The following is a 16978-nucleotide window of genomic DNA, read 5'->3' on the forward strand; positions in this document are numbered from 1 at the left end:
CAACCCTCCGTGTACCTATCCAAGTAAAATTAAATTGTACCATTGTACCTCTGGCAGCTCGTTCCACATCCACACCACCCTCTGTGTGGGGGAAAACTTGACCCTTGAGTCCTTTTTAAATCTTTTCCCCTCTCATCCTAAATCTCTGTCCCTCAGTTTTGAATTCCCCTACCCTGGGGAAATGACTTAAGCCCACCTTATAATTTTAAACACTTCTATAAAGTTTCCCCTTATTCTCATTAGTAACTTTTCTATTGCCCATGGTGGGTTAAGACTGTAAAAGACATGTTGAGGTGAGTTTAACAGGTGTCATTCGTTCATTAGCATAGCTAACGTTATTTAAACTAGCTGGCCAGCTGCTAAGGAGCTACTCTATTGCAGACATCCCACCTCTCCCAGAAGATCCGGGAGTCTCCCGCAAATTGATGGTGCTACCTCCCTGAAATGAATTTTTGCAGGATGGGATGTCTGCACTCTGTTCCTATTACACTTGCTCATGCCCTACTATTCATGATATAAATCCTACACTGGTTTGACCTTCAAAGATTTACAAAGACTCCAACCATTCAGGAGCAGGCAGATGTGATATGGAAACCTGAACAGAAATTATGATTTGCAGACTTTTAAAGATTTGACCAGCAGATGGTGCCACATTCATTGTACATCAGCATTGAATAGTCACATAGATTTCCCCAAGGTTGGAGAATTCAGTACTAGAGGGCAGTGATAGAAGATGAGTGCAGAGAGGTTAAGAAACCTGAGGTAACTTTAACACAAGTGTATAAGCTGCCAGAGGAAGTGGTTTAAGTGGGTACAAATGCAACAATCAAGAGGCATTTGGATAAATCGATAGAGGGGTGGGGTTTGGAGGGTTATGAGCTGAACACAAGCGGCTTGGACAAGGAGGGTGCTATCGTTGCATAGACCAGTTGGACCGCAGGCTCTGTCTTTGTGCTGTATTACTCCAGCATAATACCATTAGCATAGGGAAAATGCCAACATTTAAAATGTTTTCCAGTGAAGTTGCTTGCCAATTTGCATTAAGATTTGCAGGCAGGGAAGGCTGCATTTTGGTTTTGACTTTTTGGTACTGAATTTAACTTTATCCTATCTTTGCCAACCACAGAAGTACTTCTACCACAACACACTCAAGTCTTCGCTTTGGCCTTAAGTATTTTTTCTTTCCACCCATTATAGTTATTTTATACATGAATTGTAGTTTATAGTATTATTTTAAAATGTAATTACTACTTTAACTTCCTAAAATGCAATTGTATATGGAATTAGTATTTTGATAGAATTGTGCTTTTTGTTTGGCATTTTACCCTCCCCCCGCCCCCTTTCCAAATAGTGTGACTTATCAGAATGGGCAATCACAAGGAAAGAGATTGATGCCTTCAGTAAAGAGAACCATTTTGTTGGTTGGATTGAAACATCTGTGAAAGAAAACAAGAATGTTGCTCAAGCTATGAGGTAAGCTGCAGAACTGCTCTATAAATAATTTTTCATTAAATTATGAAGATAATTGGCTAATTAGTTTCAAGAATTAACCCATGCAGTTTAAAATTCAAGTGCCTATGTAATTCAGCATGCTATTGTATTGATGAGTGTGTTACTCTTTAACTTAATTCCACTTGTTTTGTTTTACAGTGTGTTAGTAGAGTGTTTGATGTCGAAGTCCTGTTTGGGAACTCCAACCCAAAGCCAAGGGGATTATATTGAACTTAAAAACGTGCCAACCAGTGAAAAGCCTTGGAGTTCAGGATGCTGTTGAAATATTGATCCTCGGGACACCAAGGAAAATTGTACTACCTGTAAGACTTGTAAAGATTTAGATTTTTATGCCCAAAGGAGATCTGAACATGAAAGTTAACACCGACTAGTTGGTTAGTAGATTCATTCTACTAAAAGTTCAGTTGAAGTTTTCCAACTGCCATCACTTCTGATGCAAAATTTGATTTAATACACGTTTGGCAGGCGTTAGCAGAGGCATTGACTCGAGCAAGTAAAGTTTAAAAAACAACCTTCAGTATTGTACATTTATGAATTGAGTCTGTTGGGGGTTTCTATTGCATCAACTTCTGCCTTTGATTGATCCAGGTTCAGGTGGAATAGAAATAAGCTATTCACTGGATTAGTTTCAATGTGATGAGCTGCTCACTTTATGCAAACTATATAATTGTGCCTATACCTCTGGACTTCTGTAAAAAGCAAATAACGATTCTGTACTCTACCCACTTCCTATTGTACATATTTATTATATTGTGTGCTACTAGACTTTAACATTGTTAAATAGGATAAGGTATTGCAGATATACATCCACAGGGGAAAGAACTTGATGAATCTTATGGGACATTGTAAGCTGCTTGATTAAATTTTTATTGCTAGTTTTTACTACCACAGTATAATGAAGTAATAAATCATTTAATTGAGTCTTTTTTTTTCAACCAGCCAGTAGTGGTTAGTTTTTTTTTGTGATGAACATGGCAAAATCCCACACAGTGAGTCACTTCCAAACCTGTTTACTTTTTTTTATTAGATGTGTGTTTATCGCTGAACTTGCTTCATCTTTGTACAGTAAAAATCACGGGTGCTGCTTCAAACAAGAAGCATCTCAATCTAGAGGTGATAGCTTATTTTAATATAAATTACACTTTTTCACTTAATGTGATTAAATGTGCTTGTTATAATCTATGGTACTTCATATGTACAAATAGTACTGAAATTTCTCTTAATTCCAAAGGATGGATATTGGGAATTTCAGAAAATCTGCAAAAATCTTAAATATTTCAGAATCTGAATATTAAAACAAAATTCAGTGAATTCTAGATTTGGTATTTGTGAATCGGGGAAATCCAATACTGCTAATATTGTTCTTTTATTCTTTCCACTTTAGCACTCTTGAACAATTTTCTATTGAAATGGTCTTTGGGGATGACCTACAATGCAATATTTAAGAATTGTTTATTTTAATGTGTGATCTTTGAAGCATCTCCTTGAATGCACAAGTTATTCAGCCAAGATCTGTACAATTCAATGAACCTTTCTACTTTCTCCTTTCTCCTGATATTTCCCTATCCTTTTGGCAAAAGTACAAAAAAAAATTGCACTTGTGCATTGTATTTTTACAGCATCAACAGAAATCTATAATTTTTTTTTGTTTTGAGCTTTGACATTAGGGAATTATTGTTGTAATCAAAGGAGCATTTTAGACATTCTGTACAATTATTTGCAATTTCCTACTAAAATGTTGCTGCAGAATGAATATTTGGAGAAGGGTCAACTGTTATAGTGGGTATAACATGAAAATGATATGTGTGGTAAACGAAACTGATTTATCTGAAATAATAAATCTCTATATAAAATTGTTAGAATGCACTCAAACTGGTATTATACAGAATACACACCAAAAGGGAAGCATACACATGCCTCTCTCACTTTTCATAATACATATTTTCATAATATAAATCTTTTGAGATTTTATTCTAGAGCATTGCAGTATTGATTCTGGTCACCTTGTATGATTTGATCATGAATTTACTTCGCATTCCTCATCCAGCTTTGTTAAACAGTAGATAAAAATTTTATTCAAGCTAACCCCTTTCTCATCATGTACTTTGTTACCATAAAGACTGATGCTAGAATTACAAAGTTATAGCACTGCTCAGGACTTTTGATGGCAATGATATCCTATTTATGAACACTGCTTGTATATATGACCAAAAATTTCACCATATTGTCTTCCTGAAATAGGCATTTAAAGCAAATCTCATGTCAAATATTTATAGCAATTTTATTTTGTATGTGACAGATACATGTATGTTATAAAAATAAAGACATTTATTTTAAATACTCTAATTCAAATTGTTGAACTTGAATTTAAGGTGCAAAGTGTTAATGATTTTGGTTGAGTTTAATGATTTAATATACCATAATCAAACCAGGTATTCTTTTAAAAGGAAGTACAAAGTGCAAAAAGAATCCAAGTAAAACTTTCCCAAGAATGTTGGGTAAATTACTTTTTGCTGCATTTCAATCATTTATGTAGCAAAATTCCATGAGAGAATTATCAAGTACTCTTGGGTACAAAAGGAAGGTATTTTGAAAGTGAAATCTTGGTTTTGGGGTGTGAATTCAAGATCTTTGAGTCAAAAAGTTGTAATGTACATACCAGAAGCACAGTGCCTCAGTTTGGGAAAGTTCGCGGTCTTTAGAGTTGGAGGGATTTAGGCCCTGTGAGGATTTGTAGACAAAATGAAAAATTTTAAACTGAGGCATTGATTCTCCAGGAACCAATGTTAGATCAGTTCCAAAGAAAACCAGCAATGGAAATTGGTGCACATTTTAATATTGATTCATCTCCATCTTGCGCACAGTGGCATGCAAGCCACAATACATGGTGTGGCACAATAATGTAGGGGGGTTTGGACACGATGCCAGTGATCACAGATCGGGGTTCCATTCCTGCTGCTGTCTGTAAGGAGTTTATACATTGTTCCTGTGACTGCACGAGTTTCCTCAGAGTGCTCCAGTTTCCTCCTCCTCTTCCAAAGATGTACAGTTAGGGTTGGTGAGTTGTGGCATATTATGTTGGTGTTGGGAGCGGATTGCCCGGTACAATCCTTGCTGGTTTGATTCGATGCAAAACTGTGCTTTTCACTAGATGTTCCACTGTACATATCAAAAAGCTAATCTTTCTACTAACCAAACTGGTTTACAACACTGCCTATCTTGAAGACTGGTGTCAAACAAGACTTCCCATGATATTTCTTGCCTCGATGTTGCACTCATCTCTGATAAATCTCCTGGAGTGGAACAAAACTAATGGGGATCTTATCGTATCTGCTATGTAGTCAGTAGTTTGAGTACAAATGAACTGCAACAGTAAACAGAAAACACATCCTTGCACATTTAGCTCGTAGCTGTCAATGTTCAGTGAAGGATGGGCCTTGAACCCAACATTTGCAGGACGCAGATCCTTTACTAACCTGTCTCTGTGCCACGTTGCTCTCCAATAATGTCTGTGAGAAATGTGAACAATGTTGACCACTTCCCATTATCCCAGGCAGACATCAATGATGAAATGTACCATTGACATCAAAACCAAGCATAGCTTCTGATCAATTGAGAGAAAATACATGTGAAAGATGTGACCGCAGACCTGGCACATAACTTGTCTGCAGTGCAGCAGTGATCTGCAGGGTATAATTTCACTTCTCCCATCGTTGAAACGTTTCCACAAACTATGGACTCACTTTCACGGCCTCTTCATCTAATGTTCTCTATTTATGGCTTCTATTATTATTATTATTTTTACTTTTTGTATTTGCATAGTTTGTTGTCTTTTGCTCACTGGTTGAATGCCCAAGTTGGTGTGGTCTTTCGTTGATTCTATTATGGTTACTATTCTATTATGGATATGTTAAGTGTGCCAGCAAAATCATAGAACTTTGATCTCTGCCCCATGTGCTTGTGGGACTTGGGCTACCTGCAATAGGCTCCTCAGGGCACTGGAGAAAAATGCTACCAATACTTCTACAGAATCTTCCAAATTGACTGGAAGGATAAACAAGCCAATATCAGTGATTTTTCCCAGGCTAAATCAGACCCTAGCCTCGCTAGTCGGGCTGACTATGCCTTTGGCATAGTCGACACAATATTCCTGAAACAGACACTTTATTGAGTTTTGCTGTGGGAAGAGATGAGCAAATGACAGGAAAGAATTCAAAGCTAGAAGCCTTGGGGAAATAACGCTATATCTGTAATGACTCCTGATCCAAGATAAATGATTTGGAGAAGGAACATCTGGATGGTGCTGACAACCTCGGATCTTTGAGGCAGGGGGACAGAAGAGCTCACACAAAATGCTGGAGGGATTCAGCTGTTTGGGCAGTATCAATGGAGAGGAATAAATGTGATGTTTCAGGCAGAGATGCTTCAGGACTCTCAATTAAGCTCTGCATAAGTGATGGAAGAGTGTACCACCTTTCAAACTATACATCCAGTCTGGGGAAGAGACTGATTTCTACATTGACTTCGGCCAGCTCACAAACCATAGAACTGGAGTGGAAGCAAGTCAGCCTCAGTCTAAGGGACTACTCAAAGAAGAGTTTTCCACCATGCATTGATGCAAGAATTGATCTGAAATGGGCCCTGGTTTCCTGTGGCAACATGCTCCTTTGTTATCAGACCCAGCTATCCAAGAAATACTTAAGCACTGGAGTCCTGTGACCATCCTGTTGCAAGTTTTGGCCACAGAACGTTTGACTTGGATACAAATTCACGTAGCCAGGCATGCCTCCTTGGAAGCTGTACACTCACGATATGGCCTAATTAACTGCCCAATGAAATATGACTAGATAAGAACAGTGTGCATATGGATAAGAAAATAGCAAGTGAGTTTCCTAATAGTACCTTCAGTCAAATGCATTGCATATACTGCTAGCTATGGGTTTGGTGCTAATATCAATTATTAATCGAAAGCTAAGCAAAAGATATCAAATGTTGGAGGACATTTATTTTTCAATTGCTTGGTGCACTGACAAGTTCCGCCCATACTTGCATATTTTTGAAGCCTGCTCGGTTAAGTTGCTGAAAGGCTGATAGTGCCCCTATCTACTATCAAAGCAGGTAAGGCTGTTTATGAGTAAACAACAGGAATTCTGCAGATGCTGAAAATTCAAGCAACATACATCAAAGTTGCTGGTGAACGCAGCAGGCCAAGCTATATATACCTATAGATGCTGCTTGGCCTGCTGCGTTCACCAGCAACTTTGATGTAAGGCTGTTTATGAATACACAGGGTATTAATTCCTCAAGGAGATTTCTGATCTGCTATTTTACATTATAATAATCCAATTTGTAAATTGAATCTCATATCCAGTTGATTCTGTCTGTGTCCTTCAAAACAACAAAACTGAATTTAGAACACTTTAATGCATTTTGCTACCTTAATTAAAATGCACTAGTATTTGCAGAAACCGCTATTTTGTGTGACAGCCAAGAATGTTGTACCAATGGAATATTTAGCGTGGAGTTCAGAAATTTCAAAAATGAAAACATTACAATATAGAGTTAAAGTGAAAAAAGATCTAGTGCTTTCCTGGTGTAGATGATGAATAAACTCTTCTCAGGCTCCCAGCCGGGTACAGGTACGTATAGATTTTAATGGATGTTTTGATGACAAACTCCGTTGAAAGTAGTCAGTAATTTAACTTCTGGCATTACTCTATTCTGCCTCCATTCCGGTTTTTCATGCTAAAGTGGTAAATTAGGAACAGAAAATGGCCGAAAGTATTAAGAATTTGATTTGCTTTGTTAACAGAAAGCTAATGTACTTTAGAGGGAATCATTGACAGAATTAGGAATTGTGCCACATAAGAATGTAACAGAACAGGAGAAACAATGTTTTGTTCTCATGTCTGAAGGAGTGACAAAGGAATGAAATATAGGGAGAATCAGCAGGAGAAGACTTGCGGCTGAAGGCATAGATTGGAGCATGATCTTTAAGAATGCTTGAGATCATAAGTGGAAGGTAAAATTCATACCAGTTTGAAGGAGCACTGAGTACAAAGCCCAGGCATGTTTTGAAAAGTGAGAATTTTAAAAGCAAGCCATTGCTTAACTTGGAGCCAGCACTGATTAAAAGACTCAACTGCCCGGGTATTAACCATCCAATTCATGAAATGTAGGATAAGGTAGCTTGAGCTGGCAGCAGTCTGAAACATCATCTCACTCTGTGGTTGCTGTCTGACCTACTGTGTCCTAAATAAAATGGAAAATATTGCAGATTTCTATCATCGGCAGGTTTTAGCTTTCCTAGAAGAAGGGAGATCCATCAAATATTTGTAGTAACTCCACACTCTAAGGTTGCCCATCGCTCTTGATTTTGGCTGACAGTCCAATTAAACACTTTTGAGTGCCAAATAACCTTGAGGGCTGAAAGGCCTGTACTGTTCAGTGTTCTAAGAGTTGGCCAGATTGCGTAATCTGATTGCAAAAGAGGGAATGGTTGTGCTTTTAATGTATTATTTGAACATTATCAATGAAATGGGACAATGCAAGACTTGTCACCTTGCTGCAGTGGAGAGGCTTGTGAGTGACAGAGATCCTGCGAGTGTTGCTATAAGGAGTTTAACCATCTGGTGCTTAGCCCTGGGTAGGGACTAGAGCCAACCAAGACATCAAAGGTGAAGCTGGAGGAAGACGATGACACCATTACAATGGTGGTGAAGGGATGCAGGGTCATCTTGTATTCCACGCCACTGGACCCTGACCAAGATCCGTCAAGGTCTGTACGACGGCTACCTGTGCATCATCCTCCCCATATCTTAAACAAAGTCACGCATTGGCGTTTCTCCATTAAGTCCTGTGGTGATCAGCAAGTGGTATAGTGAACCCCTCAAGAGAACAGCACATTCAACTTGAGTGACTGCTGCACCACCATCCATTGCTGAATACCACGTGGTATATAACCGTACTATGTTTGCTGCGATAGTTGCAAGGTCGGAGTGGAGGTAAGGACACTTTAAATTTCAAGGCGCCTTCCCGGACTTTGCACCAAGATGGTGTAGGGTTTTGCCGCCAAATTCTCGTGACACCCCTCGGACCAGGATGGGGCGCAAAATTAATTTAATCTTGCCTGAGGTGAGCACCCAAGGGTAATTAGGTCACTGGCGAGTACTTTGGGTATTTAATAAAAGCCATTGTATTAAATCCGTAAGGCGAATGTGTCGTTGCGAAACCGCAAATTTCTGCCGTGCAGCGATTCAGGTGCCGGTTTTGTCCTTTAGTCGGAATAGACGGGAGAAGAAGGTTAAACATTTGGCGTGATGCTTGCCGTTCCTTCGCCCGATATTCGGATCTCCGCTAACGGGCGGCGACGACGACAGCGCGACGAATCTGCAGGGGAGAAACGCGGCGGGGAAGCCGCTCACCCCGCCCCCTCCGACTGTGCCAGGCCGAGCTGCAACCTAACGTGCTGACAGACTTGACGGACGGAGACGTCCGCCCATCGGTGTCCCGGTTGTTTTTCAAACGCACCAATCGTAGGACAATCTAGGCAGATCGTCCAATAACAGTGTAGAACTGCGCAGAGGTGGGCGGGCGCTGGTGGGCCAGCAGGGTAGGTTGCCCTGGAAGTATTTGGCTCTTTTATCTCCCGTGCCCGTTCCCACTTTTAAGGGGGTTCTGTCCAATTTACCCATTTTTTGTTTTAAAAGAGGTATCATCGGATTTGCCACGCCCACCGCGGATTTTTATCCCCCTGCTCGAACTATTTGTTTTGTTCCTTCCAGAAGATTATCTCAGACAAAACGCGGAGTTGGTCGTTTTTTCCCCCCGACCGTTTGCGTGCGTCGGAGCCTGAGGCCTACGTGTTTTCAGGGGATTTTATTCTGACGGGGGGGGGAGGGTAAAATAACCAGCCAGGAAAACGGAGGGGCTCGTCAGACTCTGGTGTCGTTCTCCGAAAGCCCCGCCGCCACCGCCGCCGAAGAGAGATGTCGAGGCCTGTCAGGTCGGTTTGCTGCGCGTTGAGTTTGTCTGCAGAGGCGGCGGCGGCCCGACCTCGTGTGGCGGGATCCTTTCCCTTCACACCCCCCACCCCGCCCCCTCCTCTTGCACAGCCTGCACCCCTGCCCTGCATTTCTCCACAACACAACGCCTCATGCACCCTACCACCCACCTGCACCCCACTCCTTCGATCTTCCACTCTTTACATCCCAATGACACCACATGTAACGATCAAGCTGCACCCCAGCATTCTCCTCTTGCACATTCTACACCGCCAGCTGCATTCCACCCCAACCTCCTGAACCTATACTCCCTTAATCTCCTACTTCTTGTACCCTACCTTCCTTCTGCACAACGTACACGCCCACTTTGCATTCCACCCCGATCTGTCCTCACACCCAGTACCTCCTGTACCCCACCACTCTCTATGTCCCTCCTCTGCTCCCACCAACTACCGATTGCAATTCCCAGCACCTCTCACACCTCCAAGTCATCCCTGCCCCCCAACTTCTTCCAGTACAATCCACCCCTAGCTCCTCTTACGCCTTTCTGTACACTTCACCCTTTGCTGCCTTCACATCTACCCTACTTCCTGCAAACATCACTCCATCTCCACACCCAACACCCCATCGTCCCCCTCTCTTGTGCACCTCCCAACCAATGACGCTGCACCCGTAGATCTGAAGCCCGCCTCTCGCACCCACTCCTTATCTGCAAAGCTATCTCTTCTCCCACTCCCCGCTTAGCTCATCTCTCACTCCCCACTATATCTTGCACTCCCCTTTCACTCATCTCCCACTCCCCACTATCCTCCATCTCCACCACCTGCACCCTGTCCCCTCGCAACTTGTCTCCTATGCTATTCTCCACCCACCCCCTCTATTGCACGTCCTATCACCTGAGCCACCACTTACTGCATCTCTATTCTGCACTATTCTCCAGCACCAGCACTCCTTCCCCTACACTGCTTTTGCTTGCAACCTCCCTACCATATTTACTCACTCACCCCCACACCTTGCATCCTCTGTACTCACCTTTGCCCCCTCCACCCACTTTCTTGCTCCCCAGGTCACCCTGAACCACCACTTGCCCTTTCTCCCAGTGACACATCCCCGTGGACCTCTCCATGTCCTCTCGTGTGGCGCTACCCACCTCCCTGGTATTCCACCCTCTTCATCATGACCCCATTCTCCCTGTTGCCTCCAACCACTCAATCCATAGAGCCCTTCCCCCACCATTTGGCACACCCCCTTCCCCCCCAGTCCTTTACTGCCCCTCTTCCTTATTTCCCTGTTCTTGACCCCTCCCCCTCACCCCCACTGGGGCCCCTTCACATGCCGATGCACTTCCTTTCCATGGATTTTTTTGTTCCAGAGCGCAATTAACTTGACTTTTAATTTATAGCCCTCCATCTGTCTCAGTTTTACCTGTGAGTGAGTTGTGTATTCACTGTGCAGGCATTGTTAACAGTTCAACTTAATCTAAATTCTCTGACACTGTTAAATCTAGTTTTTCCTTGATGCATGATCTATGGTAACCACTGTTTAGACTTTTCCTTCCAATTTCCTGTGATGCAAATTATGATTGCTTCAGCATGGTCTGCAAATGGCTTAAGTACAATTTCAGCAAGAGTCACTTTAAACTTGCACCTGGGCAGTGTTTCTCTTTGCAGGGTGTATTTAGCAGAGTCATCTCCATTTTGAATCCTGTCCTGTAAAAGTCATGATTTGTAGGAGGTTGGAGGAGTGAATAGGTTCATGCTGAGTCTGCATTCCAGAGACTTTTCTGAATCCTTTGTGAACTAAATAAATTTAGAAGCCAAGTAATGGGAGTTACTACTGCAATTAATAAACTTCCTGGAACTGACTGTGAAGAATTTTTGTCAATTAAAGCAGATGAAATTTGTATTTGCAGCTTTCTTTTGGTATTGGATTGTTTGGGAGGAGAATGAGTAGGGTTCACAGTCATAAAATCAAATGCTCTTTAGTTTTCAGTTGACGGGGCCAAATACAGTGGACATGGGTTTATTTTGAGGTACCAACAGGCTATTAATGTTACTTCAATAGTTTGGCAGTAACATTTTAATTTTGGCAGGATATCTTTTGCCATGTAGTGTAATATGGCAAATAGAACTGTTGACAGAAGGAGTTTTATTTTAACTTGCAGTAGTTTCCATTTTGTTTACTCTGCGTCTTCTATTCCTCAATACCAATCCTCCTTTCTCTCACCCACCCCCACTAACCAGGAACAGCGCTTTACCTGTCCCTCTGCAAATATTATTCTTGCCAGGAAAAGCTGAGAAGTATTATAGGCTAAAGCTCATGCTTGTAGCAACCTGTCTTTTAAAAACTCCTGATGTGTAAGTTGTACAATGTTTCAAAAGTTACAATCTTTAAATTTCTCTATGATTAAAGCTATTTTAGTAGAAGTGGATTTGTAGTAACTAATTTATCTGTTTCTCAGGAATAGGAAGGTCATTGACTACTCCCAGTTTGAAGACTCTGATGGTATGTACTGTGCATGAAATCCAGGTAATTTTAAGTAGCTTGCCTTGCGTACTTCACTGATTTCTTAAATATGCTAACTCATATTGTCATCAGCTCAACTGGAAGTTGCACTCGTAACGTCACATTTAACATCACAAACATCCCATGATGTTAGAGTGATTATCAAATGAAATTTGATGCTGAGCAACATCAAGTCATTATGCCAAAAGTTTGATCAAGTACAAGGCATTGGTGTAAAGCTAATGAGTTACATTCTGCCTACAGTGTCCAATTTTAGGCTCTGTTTCCTTTCATATAGATCAAATTCAAGGTAAATTTATTATCAGAGTAGATACGTTATTGTATACAACACTGAGTTTTGTTTTCTGGTGGACATGCACAGTAAATCCAAGAAACATAATGGAATCAGTGAAAGACTACCCACAGGACAGACAGACAACCAATGTGCAAAATACAAGAAACTGTGCAAATACAAGGGGTGATTGATAAGTTTGTGGCCTAAGGTAGAAGGAGTCAATTTTAGAAAACCTAGCACATTTATTTTTCAACATAGTCCCCCTCCTACATTTACATACTTAGTCCAGCGGTCGTGGAGCATACGGATCCCTTCTTTGTAGAAGTCGGTTTCTTGGACCTCCAGAAAGTGGCCCACAGCAAGGGTGATTGATAAGTTCGTGGCCTAAAGTAAAAGGACCTGAGTTATTAACTTCAGACTTTCTGTATAATCACTCAGAGTTGAACTGCACTTGCATGTAACGAGAGCTATATAACTCATCTCCTTCTACCTGAGGCCGAAATATTGAAATTGAGCTTGCATGCACCACTTACGCAGGCAGCTTGCTCCACACTCTCACAACCCTCTGAGTGAAGAAGTTTCCCCCATGCTCCCCTTAAACATTTCACCTTTTACCCTTAACCTTTGACCTCTGGTTGCCTCACCCAACCTTAGTGGAAAAAGCATGCTTGTATTTACCCTATCTATACCACGTGTAATTTTGTATATCTCTATTAAATCTCCTCTCATCCTCTACATTCAAGGAACAAAGCCCTAACTTATTCAGTCTTTCCTTATAACACAGCTCCTCCAGACATGGCATCACTCCCGTAAATTTTCTCTGTGCTCTTTCAACCATGTTTGCATCTTTCATTTATATCTTTCCTATAGGGAGGTGACCAAAACTACACACGCTACTCCATATTAAGCCTCACTATTGTCTTATACAACTTCAGAATTTGCAGAAAAAAATATACAGGTTGACAGCGTCAAGATTTTGTGGGTGGGATTTGATAATATGCCATAAATCAAGCAAGCGGAAATTCTTAATGTTCATCCCTTCTGATGAGTTGTTTTTGGAAGAAGTTTTAAGATGATGACATTCCATTTGTTCAGAATAGGACAGAGCATGTGCTGCCTGGCCTGCTGCGTTCACCAGCAACTTTTATGTGTGTTGCTTGAATTTCCAACATCTGCAGAATTCCTGTTGTTTGACATTTAAGATGCTTTCTTAAAAACATTTGAGTTTCTGCTGAGTTCTGGATGATGCCAGCTGAAGGTGACCGCTAGTAGATTATACAGTGAAACGGGTATCACGAGGAACAAACAACTGCAAGTTAAATAAGAGGTCCATTGCTACCTTGTTTCAAAGCAGTATGAATAAAATCTAGGCTGTTAATAAATTCTAGGTTTTTTTTATTTTTATACTGTTATCATCATTGTGTCGTCTTGCATGACATGGGTGATCATGGTCTCAAATTTTTGGGCAACGTCTTTACAATACAGGGGTCTTCAGCTATTATCAATACTCTTCAGAGATTGGCTACCTGGCGTCAGTGGTTGCATGACCAGGACATATGATATACGTTAGTTGCTCATATGACTGTCTACCACCACCTCCCATGGTTTCATGTGACCCTGATCATGGGGCTAACCAGGTGCAATACCTCGCCCAAGGGTGATTTGCAGGCTAGTGGAAGGAAGGAATGTCTTCCTGTAGTAGAGATGTATCTTCACGCCGCCACCCATTTCTTACTGTACATGGTTTTTTAAAACTTAGTTTTGTTGCAGTCTATCTCATGTTAATGACTTTAAAGTTTGCCAGTCCGGACTTCTCTAAAAGTAGTTTGCTGTTTAAGGAATGTTGAAAGCGAATGATAAGCAGAAAGGTTTGGGGAAGGGGCTACACAGGTATTGATAGTTGAACAGTTAGCCACTTGCTGGAGGAACTTAAAACAGGTGCTTAAATGCTGAGGAGTTGTGCAATCATATATCTGGGGGATTTGATGATGAAGGTGTTTGTGTATTGTTGACAATGGTATTAGTATTCACATTGTTGTATTGCAAAGAAATGCAAACTCACTTGTGAGTGAATGTAGGATGGGTAACATAAAAAGTATCCAGGTAGAGCTAGGAGGAGCTGTTACAATGTGGGCGAAGCTCGCATAAGGCTGAGGGCCATGTTCAAGGAGAGTGAGAGTGGTAGTTTGCAGAGACACAAGTCATTTTAATGGAAGTGTCCACGGCAGTAGATTTGAAAATGGGCAATCCTTGATTGGTTACAATGTCTGCTGAGATGGGAGCTGAAACAGAAAAACTTGGATCAGTTGGGGTTTTGTGGACCAGATGGGACTCAGTGAGAGAGGACAGGGCGTCATGACTACACATGATTCTATCACCCTTTGCCCACAGCCTTTTTCTCTGCCTCTCCAAGCCCAAATAGATTAGATTAGCTTTATTTGTCAAATGTACATCAAAATGTGCGTTGGAGAATGTCATTTGTGTTAACAAATCAGCTGATTGTGCTGAGCAACCCACAAGTGTCGCTGTGTTACCAGCACCAACATGGCATCCCCACAACTCACTAACCTTAAACTGTATGTCTTTGGAATGTAGGAGGAATCCAGATTACCCGGAGAAAACCCACGAGGGTGCGCGGGGAGAACATACAAGCGCCTTGTGGACAGTGGCAGGAATTGAATCTCAATCTTACAGTTGGCACTGTAAAGCATTGTGCTAACCACCATGCTGTTAAGCTGTAATTCAGGGTGCTTCTTTGCAACAAACAACAAAATATTGGGGATTGTCCTTCATTACTTCAGCTTATGTACAAGGGCCTGGATGGAAATTTGATAGATTTTATTTAAAGGACCCCTATCAAGATTGCCCAGAGAAGTTTAAAGGACAAAATTGTGTACATGCATCTAATATTTTTGAGTTCAATTTAAAGCCTAGTAGATCTGATAACCAAGTAGTTTTTGTGGGTTTAAAAAAAACACAAACAAAACTAAGTAACACACAAAATGCTGGAGGAACTCGACAGGCCAGGCAGCATCTATAGAAAGGAGTACAGTCCGCATTTCAGGGCGAGACTATATTCTTTTCCATAGATGCTGCCTGGCCTGCTGAGTTCCTTCAGCACTTTGTGTGTGTGTGTTGCTTGGATTTTCAGCATCTGCAGGTTTTGTTTTGTTTGGAAACAAATATACAATATTTTTAAAAGTTAAGTTTATCTTGTTCTTATTTCTTGAACAATTAATGAAATCATTAATAAGCCTGGGAGTTCAGGTTAAATCTCTATGTACATGATCATAGGCTTACTTTCCTGTATCCTGGATAGCTGGAATTACCTGTTATAATAAGGCAACATCTAATTTTCACACATCTGGGTCCCAAATGCAACACATTGACTTTGGATAGTTGTCGTCCACCTTCCTGTTAAAGTGGTCTAGTTTTGTGCCAATCCCTTGGCAACAATTCGTAATAGAAACTTGCTTTGATTGTTGGGTCTTTTCGATCTTAAATCCCACGGAAATGTTTTGATGATCAATTAAACCAAACCCCAGGCTGAATGGATATCTTGAATGCTTGACTGTGTCAGGATTTTTAGTGCAATTTTTAAAATATCAAAATGTAACAATATAAAATACAGGTATAGTAAGTAATTTAAAAGAAAGTAAATTGTTTTTAAAATTGCATCTTTCTCTTGCACTGTTCTCCATTGAATTAAAATCCAAACCTAAGCTGCTGTAAACAGAATCCTATCTGTTGTTCACGCACCACCTGCCTCAGCGCGCATTGGATTTGGCAGCAGCAATCAACCACATAAAAGTTTGAGACTTCAGCTTTCACGATGAACAACTGTTTAATCATTGTCAAGCCGTATCTGTTCTGCTCATCTCTGAATAGTGCAATGGGTTTTGCAATTATACATCCAGCAGGTAGCTGTAACAATTCATTTGAAAAAGACCACGTGAAAGTTTACCAGTCTTGAACTATGCAATGGAGTTATCAGATCAGATCGTATGGACTTCTAACTCTCCATTGCCCTGTCCACAAGGAGAGTACCACCATGATCATCACTGACGTGATCTTGGATATCAGTGTTGTTTGTGCTTTGAATTCAGAGACTCAGATTAATTTTAGACAGTCTGCTTAGCTAAAAGTGAGCACGATTGCTCCATTTCATTGCTCTTGTAGTCCTGAGATTCTTTGGGATTTCTAGCACGGTAGATAAAAGAAAAGATTGAAATGACCAGTTGTTTAATGGATAACACAAGTGAAGTAGCGTCTGTATTAGATAAGTGACTCTCATCACTAGTTTGATAGTTTCCTAGCTGGGTTATTTATGTAAAATGAATTGTGGTTCTCATCTATAGTTCTTGTCATTGTCCTTTTAAAAGTCATATCAGGCATTTTGACCAATTTTATTCCTATTTAACATGATTGATGTGCATGCATCTAAATCAGTGTCAGTAATCTTATTTGAAGATTCTCACTGATGTACACAATTTAACCAAAGTGTAAGTTAGAATATTTAATATGAAATCATGACAGAAAGCAATTAGAAAACAGAAATGAGATTTTAGAAAAAGAGATTCACTTGATGTGGAGGAATGGTTCCAGAAGAGCAGTTCCTCTGTTTTTTTCAATAAAAAGTACCTTGGGATAGATTTATCAATTT

At 40.8% G+C, this 16978-nt stretch overlaps 2 protein-coding genes across 4 annotated transcripts in view; both read left to right on the top strand.

Moving 5' to 3' along the window:
* LOC134355419 (ras-related protein Rab-7L1-like) overlaps nt 1–3852 on the top strand; it is a 34024-nt gene extending 30172 nt beyond the window's left edge. For both annotated transcript variants that reach the window (XM_063065271.1, XM_063065272.1), the window contains exons 5-6: nt 1352–1473; nt 1651–3852. In XM_063065271.1, coding sequence (XP_062921341.1) covers nt 1352–1473; nt 1651–1774 — 246 coding nt within the window. In that variant the 3' untranslated portion in view covers nt 1775–3852. The remainder of the gene's footprint in view (nt 1–1351; nt 1474–1650) is intronic.
* Nucleotides 3853–9107: 5255 nt separating this feature from the next.
* The window catches only part of nucks1a (nuclear casein kinase and cyclin-dependent kinase substrate 1a), a 51646-nt gene continuing 43775 nt past the window's right edge, over nt 9108–16978 (top strand). The window contains exons 1-2 of one of the 2 annotated variants that reach the window (XM_063065274.1): nt 9108–9517; nt 11977–12020. In XM_063065274.1, the coding sequence (XP_062921344.1) occupies nt 9501–9517; nt 11977–12020 (61 nt within the window). In that variant the 5' untranslated portion in view covers nt 9108–9500. The remainder of the gene's footprint in view (nt 9518–11976; nt 12021–16978) is intronic. The other variant, XM_063065273.1, reaches the window with a different exon arrangement.

The sequence above is a fragment of the Mobula hypostoma genome, chromosome 13 (assembly GCF_963921235.1).
Source record: "Mobula hypostoma chromosome 13, sMobHyp1.1, whole genome shotgun sequence".
NCBI classification, from domain to species: Eukaryota; Metazoa; Chordata; class Chondrichthyes; order Myliobatiformes; family Myliobatidae; genus Mobula; species Mobula hypostoma.